At 37.3% G+C, this 15,860-nt stretch overlaps 1 protein-coding gene across 1 annotated transcript in view; it reads left to right on the top strand.

Moving 5' to 3' along the window:
* The window catches only part of TRDN (triadin), a 229,340-nt gene that overhangs the window by 99,043 nt on the left and 114,437 nt on the right, over positions 1 to 15,860 (top strand). Inside the window, exons 13-15 of the mRNA XM_063329689.1 lie at positions 6 to 81; positions 11,415 to 11,473; positions 12,320 to 12,382. Of these exons, the coding sequence (XP_063185759.1) occupies positions 6 to 81; positions 11,415 to 11,473; positions 12,320 to 12,382 (198 nt within the window). The remainder of the gene's footprint in view (positions 1 to 5; positions 82 to 11,414; positions 11,474 to 12,319; positions 12,383 to 15,860) is intronic.

Below are 15,860 nucleotides of genomic sequence, written 5' to 3' on the forward strand. Positions count from 1 at the left end.
TGCAGGACATAAGGAAATGGTACCACCTCGTCTTCTTCTTGAACACAGTCCAAGAAAGAAACCGGCAGCTATTGAAGGCAAGTCTGAGTTTTTTCCTCTATTATTCGCTTCTCCTCGTTCTAATGGATTATGTTTATAAATATAACCTGCGTTACAAACCTGATCAAAGGATGAGACCTGGGACATGAATGGCACAATCGTATATGCATGACAAGACCTAAATATTCCTTATAGCACAGATGGCTCGGGGGATTTCCTGAGTGAAATAGATTATGGGATCGAGGCCCAAACTGTGAAATTATTTGGATGGTGTACAGCCATAAGTTGCCATTTAACTGTAAACATCATCATTATCCTCTTAATATACTTTGGATTACTCTTTCAGCTATTGTTATTCCGTAATCTTTCTGTGTATTATCTGTAGTAATGAACATAATATTTCTGGCTCTGCATTTATCAACCCTATTCCTATTGTTAAAACCACTGAAAGAAAAATGCAAAGTCAGATCTTACCTTCAGAAGATTAAAACATAACCCGTGCAATTGAATTATGCTGTTTACAGTCTAATCATATCAGTAAAATGGTTGAAATATTCATTTTAATTTTAAAATGGACTATGTTTGATGACTTAAAACTGCTACTGCAATATGCGTTCTTGGTGTCTGCACCATATGATGACAAAACACGTGAGTCTTTTAATGTAATTATGTATCAGTTTTCGTATAATACTTGGGCGTCATTCAGTCATGTCATGGCACTTGCTAATCTCTCTCATAGAGGTCTTAGTTCTGTGTTATCCAGAAAGCAATTGCAATCTAAGAGAAAAACAGATGGGATGGCAGCAGAATAAGTAACAAGTGCTACAAGATTTGCCTGCATTTGGAAACAGAAAATGAGAGTTAATGATTTTGGCAGAACCTATGACTAAAACAGTTAAATTAATTAGATATTTCTGTAATGTGATTATTGGGACTCAGAACATTTGGATAAAAATAGTTATGTCACTTACTATCTCTTTACCCAAAATCTCTTTTACCTCACATGAAAATTTCTTTATAAACACACTGTTTAAAGGAGTATAAAATTGTGGTTATTGTGACACAATAGAATATATAAATAGATTTGCAGTCCTGCTTATTTTAGGGAAATGTTTGAACTCTGCTTATCAGCAAGAAGAAGTCCCTGCAATATTAAACACTGTTATCCACCAATTAACCATCATGGAAAAAAGACATAATAGAAAATACTGCTGCATTTGCTGAGTGATAGACTTAATCTTTAAATATAACTGTTATACAACATGAACTAGCATCAAATTAGCATTAAGTTCTTGATTTTCAAAATCATGAGGAGCATGCAATTACTGCAATTGCACATAGAAATGACTATTTATGACCAGTTACACATTTGTGTTTCATTAGCTCATTTATGCATGCAATTGAGGTAATTGTGAATGTAAATTAGACACCCATTTGGCAAACAAATTGGGGGGGAGATTATCTGCTCAGAATTGTACAACTAAATTCCCTTGAAGTCTCAAGGCCAGTCACTAGGATACAATACTGTTCATGCAAGAGTTTTGGAGGAAACGAAGAAGGAAGAATTATTTGCAAAATGCCCCTATGAAAAGCTGCTGAATTTCACTCTTGTGTCCCTTCCCTGTACAAGAAAATATGCCACATTGCCTTTAGGAACCCTAAACCCTGAAGCTTTATTTCAGCCCTGGAGAAAATAATTAACTCACTCATGGGAATATTTGGCACAATGTCAGAAAGGAAAAGGAGGAGAAATTTAAAACTCTGAAATAGTTGAAGAGATATCTGTCTGTGACTTCTAAATACGTGCTTTTATAACTGGTACGTCTCTAATCACTGATCAGGGGAAGGGACAGATTGAAACAGGAGATTCTTCTTATCATAAATATAGCTAAAGACAGCACAATAAGTTCTCACAATAGGGAACAAGTACAAGCATTTCTTAATTGAGAAATGTATTTTATATAACGTGGAAGGACTGGCCCAGCCCTTGACAGAAGCAACCAGCTCTGAAAAAAGGTAAAACCGTAGGAAGTAACAGAACGGTTGTCACACAGAAAATTTATGAAACTGATCTATTTAGACCCTAGGCTTTCCAACTCAGTGATATTCAGACACTAGATACAAAACCATGCAGCAGCTGGTAAAAGCTGAAAAGATTTTACCCTTTTTCTAGATTGAGTTGTTTTCACTATGTAATCTTGGACCATTCTTGGTTTCTGATAAGGTGAAAATAGCGGCAGTATATGTGCCAGATGTCTCTAACGTTTTTAGATTATTTGATACTTTCACATGGAAAGCTTTTCCTGGATAGTATCCAATGCCCAGTAGAAACTATGCTCTGCTGAATTTGTGAGGTCTTAGAAAAAGAATATTGTTATTATGTATTAAATCTCAGCCTTTCTCTCCTTGTTGTTGCCATTTTATCTTCCTTCACCTCCACAGTGAATCTTTTGGGTAAGGGGTGATTATGTAAGAAAATCCCAATTTGTAGACTATATTCTAGTAGTATGCAAGAAATGGCATTGAAGTGCATGCATGTGAATTGTACTTTTCAGATATCTCCTGGTCAGAAAGAAAAATGCTTTGTACTCATCTGGTCAGAAGGGAAAAGAACAGTTGATTGCTCTCCTATTTCATGGTGGTTTGGCTCTTTTCAAAAAGTACTGCTGTCTTGAGATCTTATGGTCAAAGATCAATGAAGAGTTTGAAGTTTCAGGTCACCAATAGAAGAGAACAACAAAACAAAACAAAAGACCCTGTAACAATAAAAAAGAGAAAGAGGGAAAGGGAATTTGTGAAGAGAAAGACATTGATACCTAACTTCTACTTGTGTTCCAAGCTTGGAAACCTTGTTTGGCAAAACACAAAGTAAAATAACTTATTTTAAATTCTTTATCTTATCTCTTTCTGGAGCTTTCACGAGGACTTGGAAGCAGCACTTTCAGCTTGGCTGACACTCTGATGCTGCCATCTAGGGAGGACGTTGATGCTGGCTGTGATTTGAACAGATCTGTTCTCCATGGCTATCTGAACTTTGACTTTAAAATGCTTCCTCCTTGACTGTACTCCTCTCCACCTCTTTTAACTCTAGCTCTTTGTATTTTGTTATCCGCTGACACCCTAAAATGGCTCTGCAGTGTACATTGATTCTCTGTGAATCTCTCTCTCGGGTCTTGACTTTTTTGCTCAGCTCACATAGCTTTTAGCTTCCTCCATTTCCCCATTCACCTGAGAAGGACTTTACTTTCTGATAGTCCTCCCATGTTATGCTCTCTGATATGGCAAGTTAATCTCTCAGGGAGATGCTGCAGTTAGACAAGACATGTTGAAACTCAGCTCAGAGGCTTACTTAGTTATTAGTAAGGCTTCATATTAGTTGGTCCAGCATAGGATGTCTTTGCTTTCTGATAAGATCACAGCACCTTCGTGAGAAGTGTGTATCAAAATCCTTCTCTCAGCGGAAGACATCTTAATGTGTATTACTTATGATCTCAAACAGATAGTATGCTTTGTACCACTTTGAAGACCATTGTATCACAAAAAAAACTTCGAACAGCATTGCATCTGATTTTCAGAATTCAGGTTATATTGTCCTAGAAATCTGTGCTTGTATCTTTGGGTAGGAGAGCATCTATCACGGAACAGTGGTCAGCCTAACTGTTCTGATCTGTTAAAGGATCATGATGAGCTCTCAAATATCCCCCTCCTTCGACAGGAGTATCCTGGCTGTTCTTTGCCATCTTCCTAGAATTTGTGATATTATATGAGGTAAAAAAGAAAAATCTAAAATCTTTGTGATGTCTTCGGAGGATCTCTGAGGAAAAAAAGATTATTTTTTCTCGATCACTGTTTGAATTCTCTAGTTACAGATTTTGCAGAATGCAGTAAAGTGAGTTGCTGTGAAATATGTTTAACTTCCTCCAAATTTCCTGCGGAGGCTAAATTGGCATTGAAAAAGACATCTGCATCTATCTTTGTTGCTGTATAGAATGTACCTATCTGACTATCTTAAGAAGAATTTCTAGTCTATACCTCAGTTCATGAATATAACATTAGGGGATATAACCAAGAGTATCTAAATTACTAAAGCCAATATAAATTTTGATAAAGCTCCCTTGATGTAGAGAAGTGTATAAATCTTGTACAAATCAATCTGCCTCTGTACAGTCAGTCAGTGGCCGCCTTCTCTTCTGTACACAGATTGTTCTATAAAAAACAGAAGGTTTTTTATACTATAAAATCAATTACCCTTAAAAAATCCTTCTAGTGAAAGACAGTGATTCAAGATAAAATAGAAATCTTTCCAAAATGCAGAATTTTGAAGTTTTCTCCACATTTAGAACATTTTAAGTAATACTGACATGATTTGTGGATGCAAATCCATTTTCTGATAAATTTTAATCCAAGGGAGACTATAAAGAAACAAGAAAAATGTTTCTGTCAGAAATATCATCATAGAATGGACTAGGTTGTGGTCTAGTTTATTAGAAGAAGCAGTTTAGGCAGCTTTAACGGGATACTGTATACACAGCATAAAAAGAAAGGTATTTTTGAGAAATATGGGTCTTACATCTCCATAAGTCTATAGTGAAGACACTAAAACCTTTGAAATAATATGCACAAAAAGTGAGTTATTTAGTGATTTAGATTAGGCATTTAAGCAGTGAACTCTAATGATTTAGCTATGACAAAAAATCCTAAATCTTCACTGTTTCAGAAAGCCCTTGACATTTTACTAAATGACACGAGGGTCTTCAGTGCTACTTTTATTCTAGCATAAGACAGAAAAAAATTAAACAGACATTGGCAAAAAAGCTTACTAGAATGTAGAAAAAATATGTACAAAGATATGTATTTTGATTAAGCATATTACTGTGTTTTCTCATTATTATTAATAACAATAATCCAATTTACAGTATTAGGTTATGCATTTAAAAATAAATTATCACCAAAATCTAACCAATAAAACAAAACCAAATCACTCTGAACATTATTTTAACTTTTTAAAATGTTTTTTAACTGTTATAGAAAAGCAATAATCTTTTATTTATGTTGCACCTGCAAATGGAAAATACTTACTTGGATTAAGATTTTCTGGGCTTTCAAAGGCAGCAATTCCATGTTTCTTTTGAAAGAAAAGGGAAACCCTTGCAGAAAAGGTTCTGCATAGCCTGGTCATCCCGTTTTCCGAAACCTGAGACATTCTTGCTCAAAAGCGTGCCCTATAAAAAGCATCATCAAAACCCTTCCCACCACTGGTAACACAATTGGTGCTGCTGTCGATTCATGTTGCCTAGTAGGAATGTCAGCCACAAGGAAGGAGAAGGCTAACCCTGCTGCCTTAGCTGTCTTAGTTTGGCTCTAGCTAGGGAAGGCCATACCATAAGAAGTCAGTGCTCCCCTTGGAACTTAATTCTTCGTCATAATCATATTTTCATCATATTTGCCATTGACTATTGTCCAATGGATTTTCTATTGCTGGTCTTGTCGTGGAAGTTGGCATGCCCTCTCTTTTTCCCCTTGGCATGCATACCCTGATTTCATTACACTGGTATTCGTACTCCTTCACTCCACATTGTGTTGTTTACTGAGGGTAACATATGGCCCCATGCTATTAATGAATAGTTTTGGTGCTTAATTCATCAGAGCCATGAAAAAGGAGCCTATAATCACTGCAGGAGGAAACGAGGAACACTTATGGGGGTCACATCAAAGCGCTAGGAATTTCGAGCATGATATTGCTATTACATACTTTCTGCAGACCTCAAAAATATATCCATAAGCAATCTTCAAAGCTGCCAAATGGTGTTTCATATTGGGATTTGAAAACAGCGAAGCAGTTTCAAAAAGCAAAATCGGGCTGGAGAGACTGCCTAGGACTTCAGGGTGTACTGTATCTCCAATCACCTTTGTGCCCCATTAGTCTTTCGCTTGCTCAATATGAGAACAAATTGTATGGCATTACTCTGCTGAAATGAAATGGTACAGTTTAAACACAGCTTTGCAAAAAAAATGCACTTAATTTTGGCCTAAGCACTCACCTGTAAGTTAAAGAGTGTACGTGGGTGTGTTTGCGTGTGTGTGAGTGTATATGTGTTTGTGTGCAAAAAGAAGCAATTCTAAGAACTTTAGATTGTCGTGGTTTGGACAAACTGTAACAGATTAATACAATTTAGGTTTCTTTGGTCTTTCTTGACTTTTCAGTAGTTTGGCTGAGACAAGATAGAATTATTTCTCATAGAGAAAATAACTAGACCAACAAGGACACTTTTACCCCAGAAAGGGATTTTTTTCAAAGAGAGAGCTGAGATAAATTTTTACTTGAAATTTAGATTTAATCTTAAAAGTATGATTCCTCATGGCATCCTAAACTAAGCAGAAGTATTTTCTTGATTTTTTTTTTTTAATTTCTCCAGAAAATTTGTAACACTAAAGGGTCCTTATTGTGTGAATGTGTATGAAAGTGTTTAGAATCAAAAGTGCGACTGACCAGTTATTGTCAGTCTCCACCCTAAGCAAGATCAAAGGGGAAATAAATGTCATCAAAAGCTGAAAGGTAATAAGTTATTTTAATATTTAAAAGGATCTCCAGCTCCCGCTGAAATCCACAGCAAAACTCATTGAGTTCAGCAGGGAAAGGATTTCAGTCACCAATTAAAAGAAAGGAAATACAACCATAATGTCTTCAAAATTAATAAGGAAATTCAATTTTTAAAATACTATTTGTATTTTCTTTTGAAATGGTATTTTAAAATCATGCTGGTGGCAGCCTAAGGTGTACAGAGATGCCTGCAGAAAAATGGAATGAAGTTTTACCTGGAATGAAGTTATTGCGTTCAGTCTGAATTATAGTTTCTCAGGAAAAGCTAAATTAATGTTTGTTTTGTTCTGTTTTGTATGTAAGTGAGTATACACATATCTCTGCTGCTCCTCATTTCTGCCAGGACCAGAATCAGTAGGCAAGAAAAGCTGTTGTAGTATTTCACAAAGCCAGGCAATATCCAAATCTCTCACAAGGGCTTTTCTCCTGAGATTTCCTGACAACAGGGTTTTAGATAAATGCAGATAAGCCTTGTATAAGTATCTGAACTTTAGAAGGCTTATCTGAACCAAAACATCTCCAAACTTCTGGCATTCAGTCCCACTAGTTAGTGTTATACGCATGCTTCTCCACAAGAAGGTACCGGTGGCTGTATTTTGCTGCCCTCCTTACCTCAGTTTCTCAGAGGGGATGGGATGAGCTGACAGTTCCTTCCAGAGTCAGTTTTTCCATAAGCACATGGAGCATCTGGAGCACTACGGAGAAGAAACTCTTAGAGGACCTTCCTTTTCCAGTTCCCGGGCAGCATTCCCAAGACACTATGCCCAGTAACTCACATGCATCCCTAAATTTAGATTCCACTCAACGCTGGCACAGTAGCACACTGGTCTTACCAAGTCTGTTTTCAAGTGCTGCATTGTTAGCATGTTTCTGTTATCTCCCCTCCCTCTGTTGTCCAAGACTTAGTTGACGTCCCATGAGAATGATACAATGACGTTGCCAAAGCTGGTAAAGGCAATTTAGATTGAAACACCTCTTTCTTGGTCTTTGTCGAATCTTATGTGGATTTCCACTGGTGTCCTCTGTCCCTCACCCCTTATTCAGCAGTAAATAATTCCATCTCAGCTGTTTCTTTGCTTTAGGGCTGTTCTCTTTGATCCAGTCACTTCCCAAGAAAACTATTCTATGCTGCTCCTTTTTTTTTTTTTCCCCCAGGAAAAAAAAATTACCTGAATTTCTCATTCAATAGCACATCACTGTTCAAATCCACACTTCTCATGCTCACTGGATTCCTCCTTAAACTACATAAAACTCCACTTTTGTGTAGATTCTACAGAAGAAACTTGACTAAATGCAAAGTCCATTGCTGTCTTGCTGACTGATTCTGTCACTTTTACTCTTCCATCTGCTTATAATCCTATTTCATTCTTATAAATGCATTGCAGGCTTTTGAAGGTGAGGTCTTTTTGTACACATATCACTTACACCCTGTACGTAAAATGGGGTTCAGGACTAGTGCTCCTGGTAAAACTATAGCATTAATTACATTATCAAGAAATAGTAACAATAGCAATAGTTTTTTTAATAGTCAATTGCACTTGAATTCCATATTGTAGTCAACCCTGAATCATCAAAAACACCTTGTGTTTCCTTTTGTAACCCACTGTTCACCCATATTATGATCCCTCTTTATGCAGCTGACCCATGGACATTTGTAGTCCTGTTCCTGTTTCTAGCTAAAAAAATATAAGTACTTTCAATCAACAGATGGGGTACATATTTTACAGTGCAAAAGACCTGTGTAAGTTCCTATTTAATTGTTTTTTCTGCCTCTTAATTTAGCTGTGTACATATCTGGAGAAAACCCACTGCATTTACTGCTTCAGAAATGATAGGTTTTGCTGGTGTTAAATATACACTTAATATGCAACAATCTAAATGTGAGACACTCAAATTGAGAGGAAATAAATTTACTCAAGAAATGGGATTGCTTCCTTAAATCGGAAATAGCTCTTTCCATAATATCCATTTACCGAGTCCGTCCTTCTCATTTACATAAACTTTTGTCAGTAGTCGCTGTGAGGGACATCAGTGGGGCCAGATGCAGCTGAGACGTGAACGGAAGCCCTCTGATGTTTTTTCTCAGACTTGACCAAGGGTGCATACCTTGCATTAGTCAGTGCCAGTGGGAAATAGGGGCCACATTCCTTTAATACCTCTATGCAATCGTCCTCTAGAAAATTCATAACGAATCTAGATGTCTCTAGGCTCCCTGGACACTGAATATTGCAACTTGAGAGCTTGATGGAAGAAAATTATGTCAGTGGAATTAATTGGTGGAATGACTTAGCAATAACAACTCTGCAGCCAGGGATGTAGTCTCCTTGTGCTTTAGGTTATTTGCAGTAAAAAATCCTGCTACTAACTGTACATCCTCCATACAAAGCTCCAATTCTCAAAGCTCCATGTCTCAGCTCATGGCTCTCAAGACACGTATGGCTCTGAACCTTGCTATGAAACTTGGAGCAGATTTCATACGGCTTCTCTGGGCCCCAGAAGCATGCAAAATGCTACAAATTCAAAGGCAGAAATGGCCTTCAATTAGAGAGAATCTTGTTGGTTGTAAGGACCTTGGGCATACAAATTATTCCTGTGCATCACCTAGCACCAGAAGTATAAGGAAGCAGAAAAATTAATCTAACTGGAAGAGCAGAGCTGTTAACAGCTCCAGCAGAACTGAGGCACTCAGACAAAAATGGAAATCATAGAAGTACCACTAGCACTTCAGTCTCTAGTTACTAGCAGTAAAGGCTACTGGAAGTAAGAAAGTTAGAAAGAAGCTTTATTTCTGGCAGTAACTGATAGATTTGATATGTTCAACAGTTTTGGTTCAATCAGGCAGAATGAGCAAACAACTAAACGACATTTTAGAAATTAGAAGAGCTGTACATTGCATTTGGAAATGAAATACTGAAAAGTCATAGGGGGAAGAGGAAAATGGAGCTGTGGAACAGCTTGTGTGTAATCTGAGGCTGAGTTTTCTGTTTTGGGGAGGCAGCCATGGTCTGTAGCATGAGTCTCTGGAACAGTACATCGAAGAGAAAGAGAGACAACAACAAAACTATTAACTTATACAAGACAATGAAGCTCAAAACAAGCTTGTGGAGGATCAGCACTACTCTGATGCTCTATACGTGCTTAAGAAACCTGAGTGTCATAAAGCACACTCACGACACAAGGAATTTGTAGCTTGAAGTCCATTACGCTTAGGGTTTCATCAGGGAGAATTAAGCACAAAACACCGGGAGAAACATTCTGTAAAACATATGCAAGGATTTTCTGCTTCATTTTGTCTAGACAGTAACAAGGGGAACGCAATGAACAAATCTGTTTAAACAAGAAAGAACTGGAACATGTCAAGAAGATGCTTAACGTTAAACACTATTGTCAGAAAATCAGCAGAAGTATGGTTTGGAGACCCTGAATATTGCCTCCACAACAGGCAAAATAACCTTATTTATGAAATCACCACGGACAGACTGTGGAATTCATGTACTCGATGAAAATAACAATTTTTCTATCAAACCTACGCATATTTTGTTTTGGTTTAGGAAACACGCTGTGCAGTATTTCAATTAATTTTTTTTCATTCCCTGTTTGTATATATTTTTTCATGCAGAAGAAAAGTCTATTGTGGTAGCTAGAGAAGTGAAAAGTAACTTTATTCAATTTTCCTTTATCTTCATGTTAATTTATGCAAGGGATAATAGTATACTTGCATCTTGGATCTGCTGGCTTCAGAAAATATTCCTACACCTTAAATATTTTTCAAGTAAAGAAAAGACTCTCACTTAAAGGCTTATGGTCCTGTGGTTGTGCCATTTTGTATAGTAATAGAACTTATCCCCATTCATAACAGTAAAACATCACAAAAAGAAAACTATAGTTCCGCTAGCTACATCAACAGACAAAGCCATGCGGCACAAACAGAAGGTAACAAATTTGGCTTTTTGTCGATGAGCAGTTAAAAAAAGCATTTAGATTAGCTGTTCCTGTACTTTTGTATTCTTCCCCATCAAAATGGGGATTCATTTCCCAAAGGAAAAATAAGAATTATATCTTCCTCATTTCCTCTACTGAACTCTCAATTTTCTAATTAATAACATTCATGGAATAAGTAATTAAATTGTTGTAGCTTTTGTAAAATAAGAAAAAAATATCCTTATTCCTACTGTTGTCCAATTAATTGACAAAACAGAGGCAGATGCTTTTAAAAGAACAAGTCATGTTCATTTGTAGATGGTGCTTTAGCTGCAATTCTCCATGAATAACAGAAGTCCTGTAATGACAGTTTCAAAGGTTCAATTCATAAAAAGCGTTATAAAGATATATTATATATGCAGGCTTTTCATGGCATTCTTCACTTATTCCCAAGTACCACTTGCAAGTTCTGCTGCCATTCAGTCAGATTTTATAAAAGATGCAGAACAGGTGCATGGCTACTGAATCACCACAATAAACTCTTAGTTACACCAGGTTAATGGGCATAATTTCTTGAATTAGTACTTATTTAAGTAATTATCTGGTGTACATACTGCTCCCAGTTCTGTCCTTAGCGCCACATTCACTCTCTGAGTATTAAGCTGTATAACTGAGCTGCTGATAGTAAACTCCTGCCTGAGTGACCAGCTTATCAAATCTAGAACGTATTGCAGTCAGTCAAGGATTCCGATCCCAAATATATATATATACATGTGTGTGAGTGAGTGTGTGTGTATATATATATAGATATGTAAAAGCAGTCAGCTGAACTTCTCTTTCCTTTTTTAGAGAGAAAAGAAGAAAAGAAAAAGACTGATGTAAAGAGGGCTTTGACTGAAACAAAGAAGAAAGGTATGGTTTGGGAATGTTTCTTATTGGCTTCATTCAGCTTTTACTCCTGCTCCTGGCTCAGATGTCATTGTTTTTTGTTCGGGTAATCCTATGCTTCTGGCTCTGTATCGTCCTTCTCTTAGTTGCTTAGACGCTATTTGCATGTTACTGCTTCTTCAGTATCTGACGTCCGATGTGTTCAGTGTCTGATATTTTCTAAACCCTTTTTCTGACAAATAAAAAGTCCCGTTTGGTGGTCATCTATGGGCTTGTTAAACAATTTAATGGACTCACGATATATAGCAGGACATAGTGACACTGCCACACACAAAACTCATGGGAGATATCACGCAGTGCACGGTACACCACTTTCTGAACATGGGGTAGATTTATTTATTCATTTTATAGAATCACAACCAAAACTTGCAGTGACAAACCTGCAAAGCCTTGATATCCATATAAATAATATTTTGGATCATTCATTGCCAGGAAGCATCTAAAATCCACTAAGGTCTTGCTTTCATGGGAAAATATTTGTGTCATTCATTATTTTTTAATGATCTCATTGCTACTGGAGCTTAAGCTAAAAGGTACCACATTCATGCACTGATGATTTTTGCCCAGCCTTTGATGAATTATTAAGGGTCCAAATCATCCATAGTTGATGCATACTGATTAATTTTCATTTTCAGCTGATTGCTCTGTGGCTAGTTGGGTGCAAGTGCTATAAAGGAATAATCTGAACTAAACTCCCAAATAAGTCACAGTTTTTTCAGCACGTGCCCACCAGGACTTGGCTGACTGCATATTTGAGTATATGATTCAGAGTTCTAGCATATTAAATTACTTTCTTTAATTAAATCTTAGAAAAAGAAGGGAAAAAAGAGAAAGCTCATGAGAAGACAGCTGTCCCTGAAATTAAAAAAGCAGGTAAGAAATTGAAGTGTCTTTATCTGCAGTAGATATCTGACTATTTAGTGTAAGCATTTTCAGGTTTTAAGCATTTGAGATAGGGGTGTATGTAATTCGTTATCACTTAAGAATCCAAGACAGAGTGAGAGACATCATAGTATACTTATATATATGTGTGTGTAAGGTTTTTTCATTATGTTATGTATTTGTAGTAATTTATGCACATTATATAAATGCATATATGTATTTTTACAAAAACATTAGAAACACTGCTTTCTCTTATACGCTAAATCAATAAAGAGCATAAGTAATTTCAAAGGGTGCATGGCATGGAAAGATTGAATGGAGTGCATAATTTTTTGCACAAATTATTTCACAAATTCAGCTCATTTTAAGTAATAGATAGAAGATCAACATATCAAACCACTTAATGTGGTAGAAAATAGATATTTATCTTTCTGAGACTTTACGCACACACAGCAAATAATTATTTAAAAAGTTAAAAATAAAGTTAGTGAATGTCCTGAACCTAATCGATTGCATTTGATGCTATTTAGCATAAAAAGATAAATTTTTCAAAAAGATTAGAGATTAACATTTGTGTCTTGTCTACACTAAACTTGTTGTAACTTTTCTGTCCCGTTATTTCAGTAAATTTGCAAGTATGTTTAATGCACAAATGCAAACATGTCTCCAGTAAGTGACACAGCCTGTGAAAGTGTCTCATTAAAATCATGTCTCATTAAAATCAAGGAGAAACAAATTGGTCAGTCTAGTGGTTTTGTCATCATCTTAATTCCTAGGAACACTGGTTCTACTTTCTGATTTGTTAGACGCTTTCTATATAACATTCTACAAGCCATCAAGTATTCAGATGAACCTTTCTGTAGACTAGAGTGATGCCTAACACCATGGAGAAAGGTTTAAAATGGGATTGAAAGATTCAGAGCTATAGTTACTATGTCCTCCAGGCAAGCCTTGTGCTCAATTATCTAATCATTCAAATCTGTTGAATTTTATCAAAAGCAGAACGGATATATATCCCATTGTTTACTAACATTGTGGATTACATATGCAAATTTCAATACGCAACTGGCTTCTTTGCCATTGAGTCGTACGTGGTCTGCATAACATCTTTGCCATTGAGTTGTACATGGTCTATTCAAGTGTTTATGGATGGGGAGGAAAATGTTAATTTACGTTTGGTACAATACAAAAATGCACAGAATGACACAGAGTACCTTGGAGTACTATCCCGGTAGCCCCATATTTAAATATGTTCCAGTCTTTTATAGTAGGGAGTGGCACACTGGTGAAGGGATGGGGATGAAAGGGAATACTCTTCTCCAAGTTGAGTTGCATATTTAAATGTATGAACACAGATTTAAAAAGAAAATAAGCTGACAATTCAAATATCTTCTCTAATTTTATTCTGGTTCTAAGCTTGTATTTCACTTGAGAATACAGAATTGTAAAAGATTACATTTTATGGCAGAGCTGCAGCATAAAGTTATTAATATGTTCATCTTCACAAGCTGTTGCTAAATCCAGTGAGTCATCCTACCAATGCTAGAAAGACACAAATTAGACAAACCGAGACATCCGCACATTTCTGTCCCTTTTATTAGCTCCGTAGGTTCCTGCATTTTGAAGAGTTTACTAGCCTTTGTGTAAAACGATGGTAATCCATAATATATTCTAGCTACACATGTTGCTGTTATTCCTCATTCAGCTTGCTCTTTGAATGCATGTGTACTTTCTAGCTTTGATTGGCAGCACCTATTGTTATCCCTAAAAGGTTTTAAGCCTGAAATAATTGCCACATTTGATCAACAGAATAGTAGCGCATAGCCCGGTTTTGAAATGAGGTACCTCAACGTCTGATAGTATTTACATGCTTTGGGCAGACACAGCAAATGAACCTCAGAGCGCTTGAATCAGCAGCGTCGATAAGCATCCACAAGCAAGAGTGTAGGAACAGCTTCCAATTTTCTTACCTTTTCCCATTAAAAGGCTAGGCAGAGGCCACTGCATTAAAAACAAATTCCTCGCCCCTGCTTTTCAAATCCTGGCGTTACCTCTGGATGCCTCTGATTTTGTGTCTCATTTTTCTTCCCCCAACCTTTGCAATCCCTGAAGCTAGGGCGTGTGCAGGGCACGCTGCCTCCTCACCACCACCCATGCCCATCCCTGTGCCAGCAGGCAGGTCCTTCTTGCCAGAAGCCAGCTGCCTGGCACCTCGGTCCCACCTCCGCTCCTCTCCCTCGCGTATCTCCTCCCAGAAGACTCACCTCTGGCAGAAGGCCCATTAACTAGGCTTTCCCCACAGAGGAACAGTGGTGTGTGCAGGCTGTCAGGCACGAGAGAGAGAGAAAGAGAGAGGAAGAGATGCTCCGTAAGCACTAGGTGACAAAACTGCCTCTACAATAATGCTCTGAGAGCAGCGCTTCCCTCTATTCCTCTCCACCTCTCCTCCTCTAACAAGGAATGCTTGTGATTGCAAATAATGAATATTTTTGCTGATTAATATTTTAGATTAGCCCTTATGTCCAGGAGAAAATTTCATCTCTAGGGGTAACAGAATGGAGTTTTTTAATGTTCTCCATTAAGTGCATCCCTGTGATGCATTTATTTGCACGCCAGCTCACTCTTTCTCCATTCCTCTCTTCCTCCATTCCTCTCCCTTTCTCTCTCTCTTTCTGCTGCTGCAGAGGAGCAAGAGTCATCTAATGTGAAACGTTCTCAGTCTTTAGCACAGAGTGAACTGAATGATTCTTAATTAGCTTTTAAAAATGCATTGTAGATAAAACCACATTAATCCTCTGACCTTCAGCTCGTACAAAAACATTGTGTTAATTGTCCTGAAAAATAGATAATTCCATTGTTACAAACTCAGAGGTCTTGCTTAAACAAACATAATTGTCAGACACAAGGGTCTGGCATAGCCACACTTCAAAACATTTTACAAAAATCTATCCAGCGCTATTCTGGATGAAAAAGGAGCTGCATCTCCAAATCTCCAGCAAAGACAAGCCTTTGCCACGCTCTCCCAAAGCTCCTGGACATTGGGATGCATCAGCTTGGAGGGCTCCAGCCTGCAATCGGACTGAGAAAGGGGTCCCTCTCTGTTAAAGATGTAGCACCCAGCCCTACATGAAAATGAATACGCAGAGATTGGTGTTCTCAGGTACTGATAGTTTACTTGCAGGGTGTTTCCTGATGGTCCCTTTCTCAGAATCTCAAGTCTGGAACTTCTTTGCTCCTTGTATCAGCTTTCCTAAAAACTCATGATGTTCACATGCAGCCTTTGCCTTTAAGTTTGATTGCTGCAAACTCCTTTCCCACTTTGTTTTGGTTCTCACAACAAATAGCATAGGTAATAAATGAGCTTATAAAGCAATGAAAATGTCAGCCTGGATATTCACACCATTTCCTAACTAAAGCTCTGCTCGGCTGTCATTGATGATCTTGCCTTCCCATTATTGCTGCATAATTT

This window comes from Chroicocephalus ridibundus, chromosome 3, assembly GCF_963924245.1.
Source record: "Chroicocephalus ridibundus chromosome 3, bChrRid1.1, whole genome shotgun sequence".
NCBI lineage: Eukaryota > Metazoa > Chordata > Aves > Charadriiformes > Laridae > Chroicocephalus > Chroicocephalus ridibundus.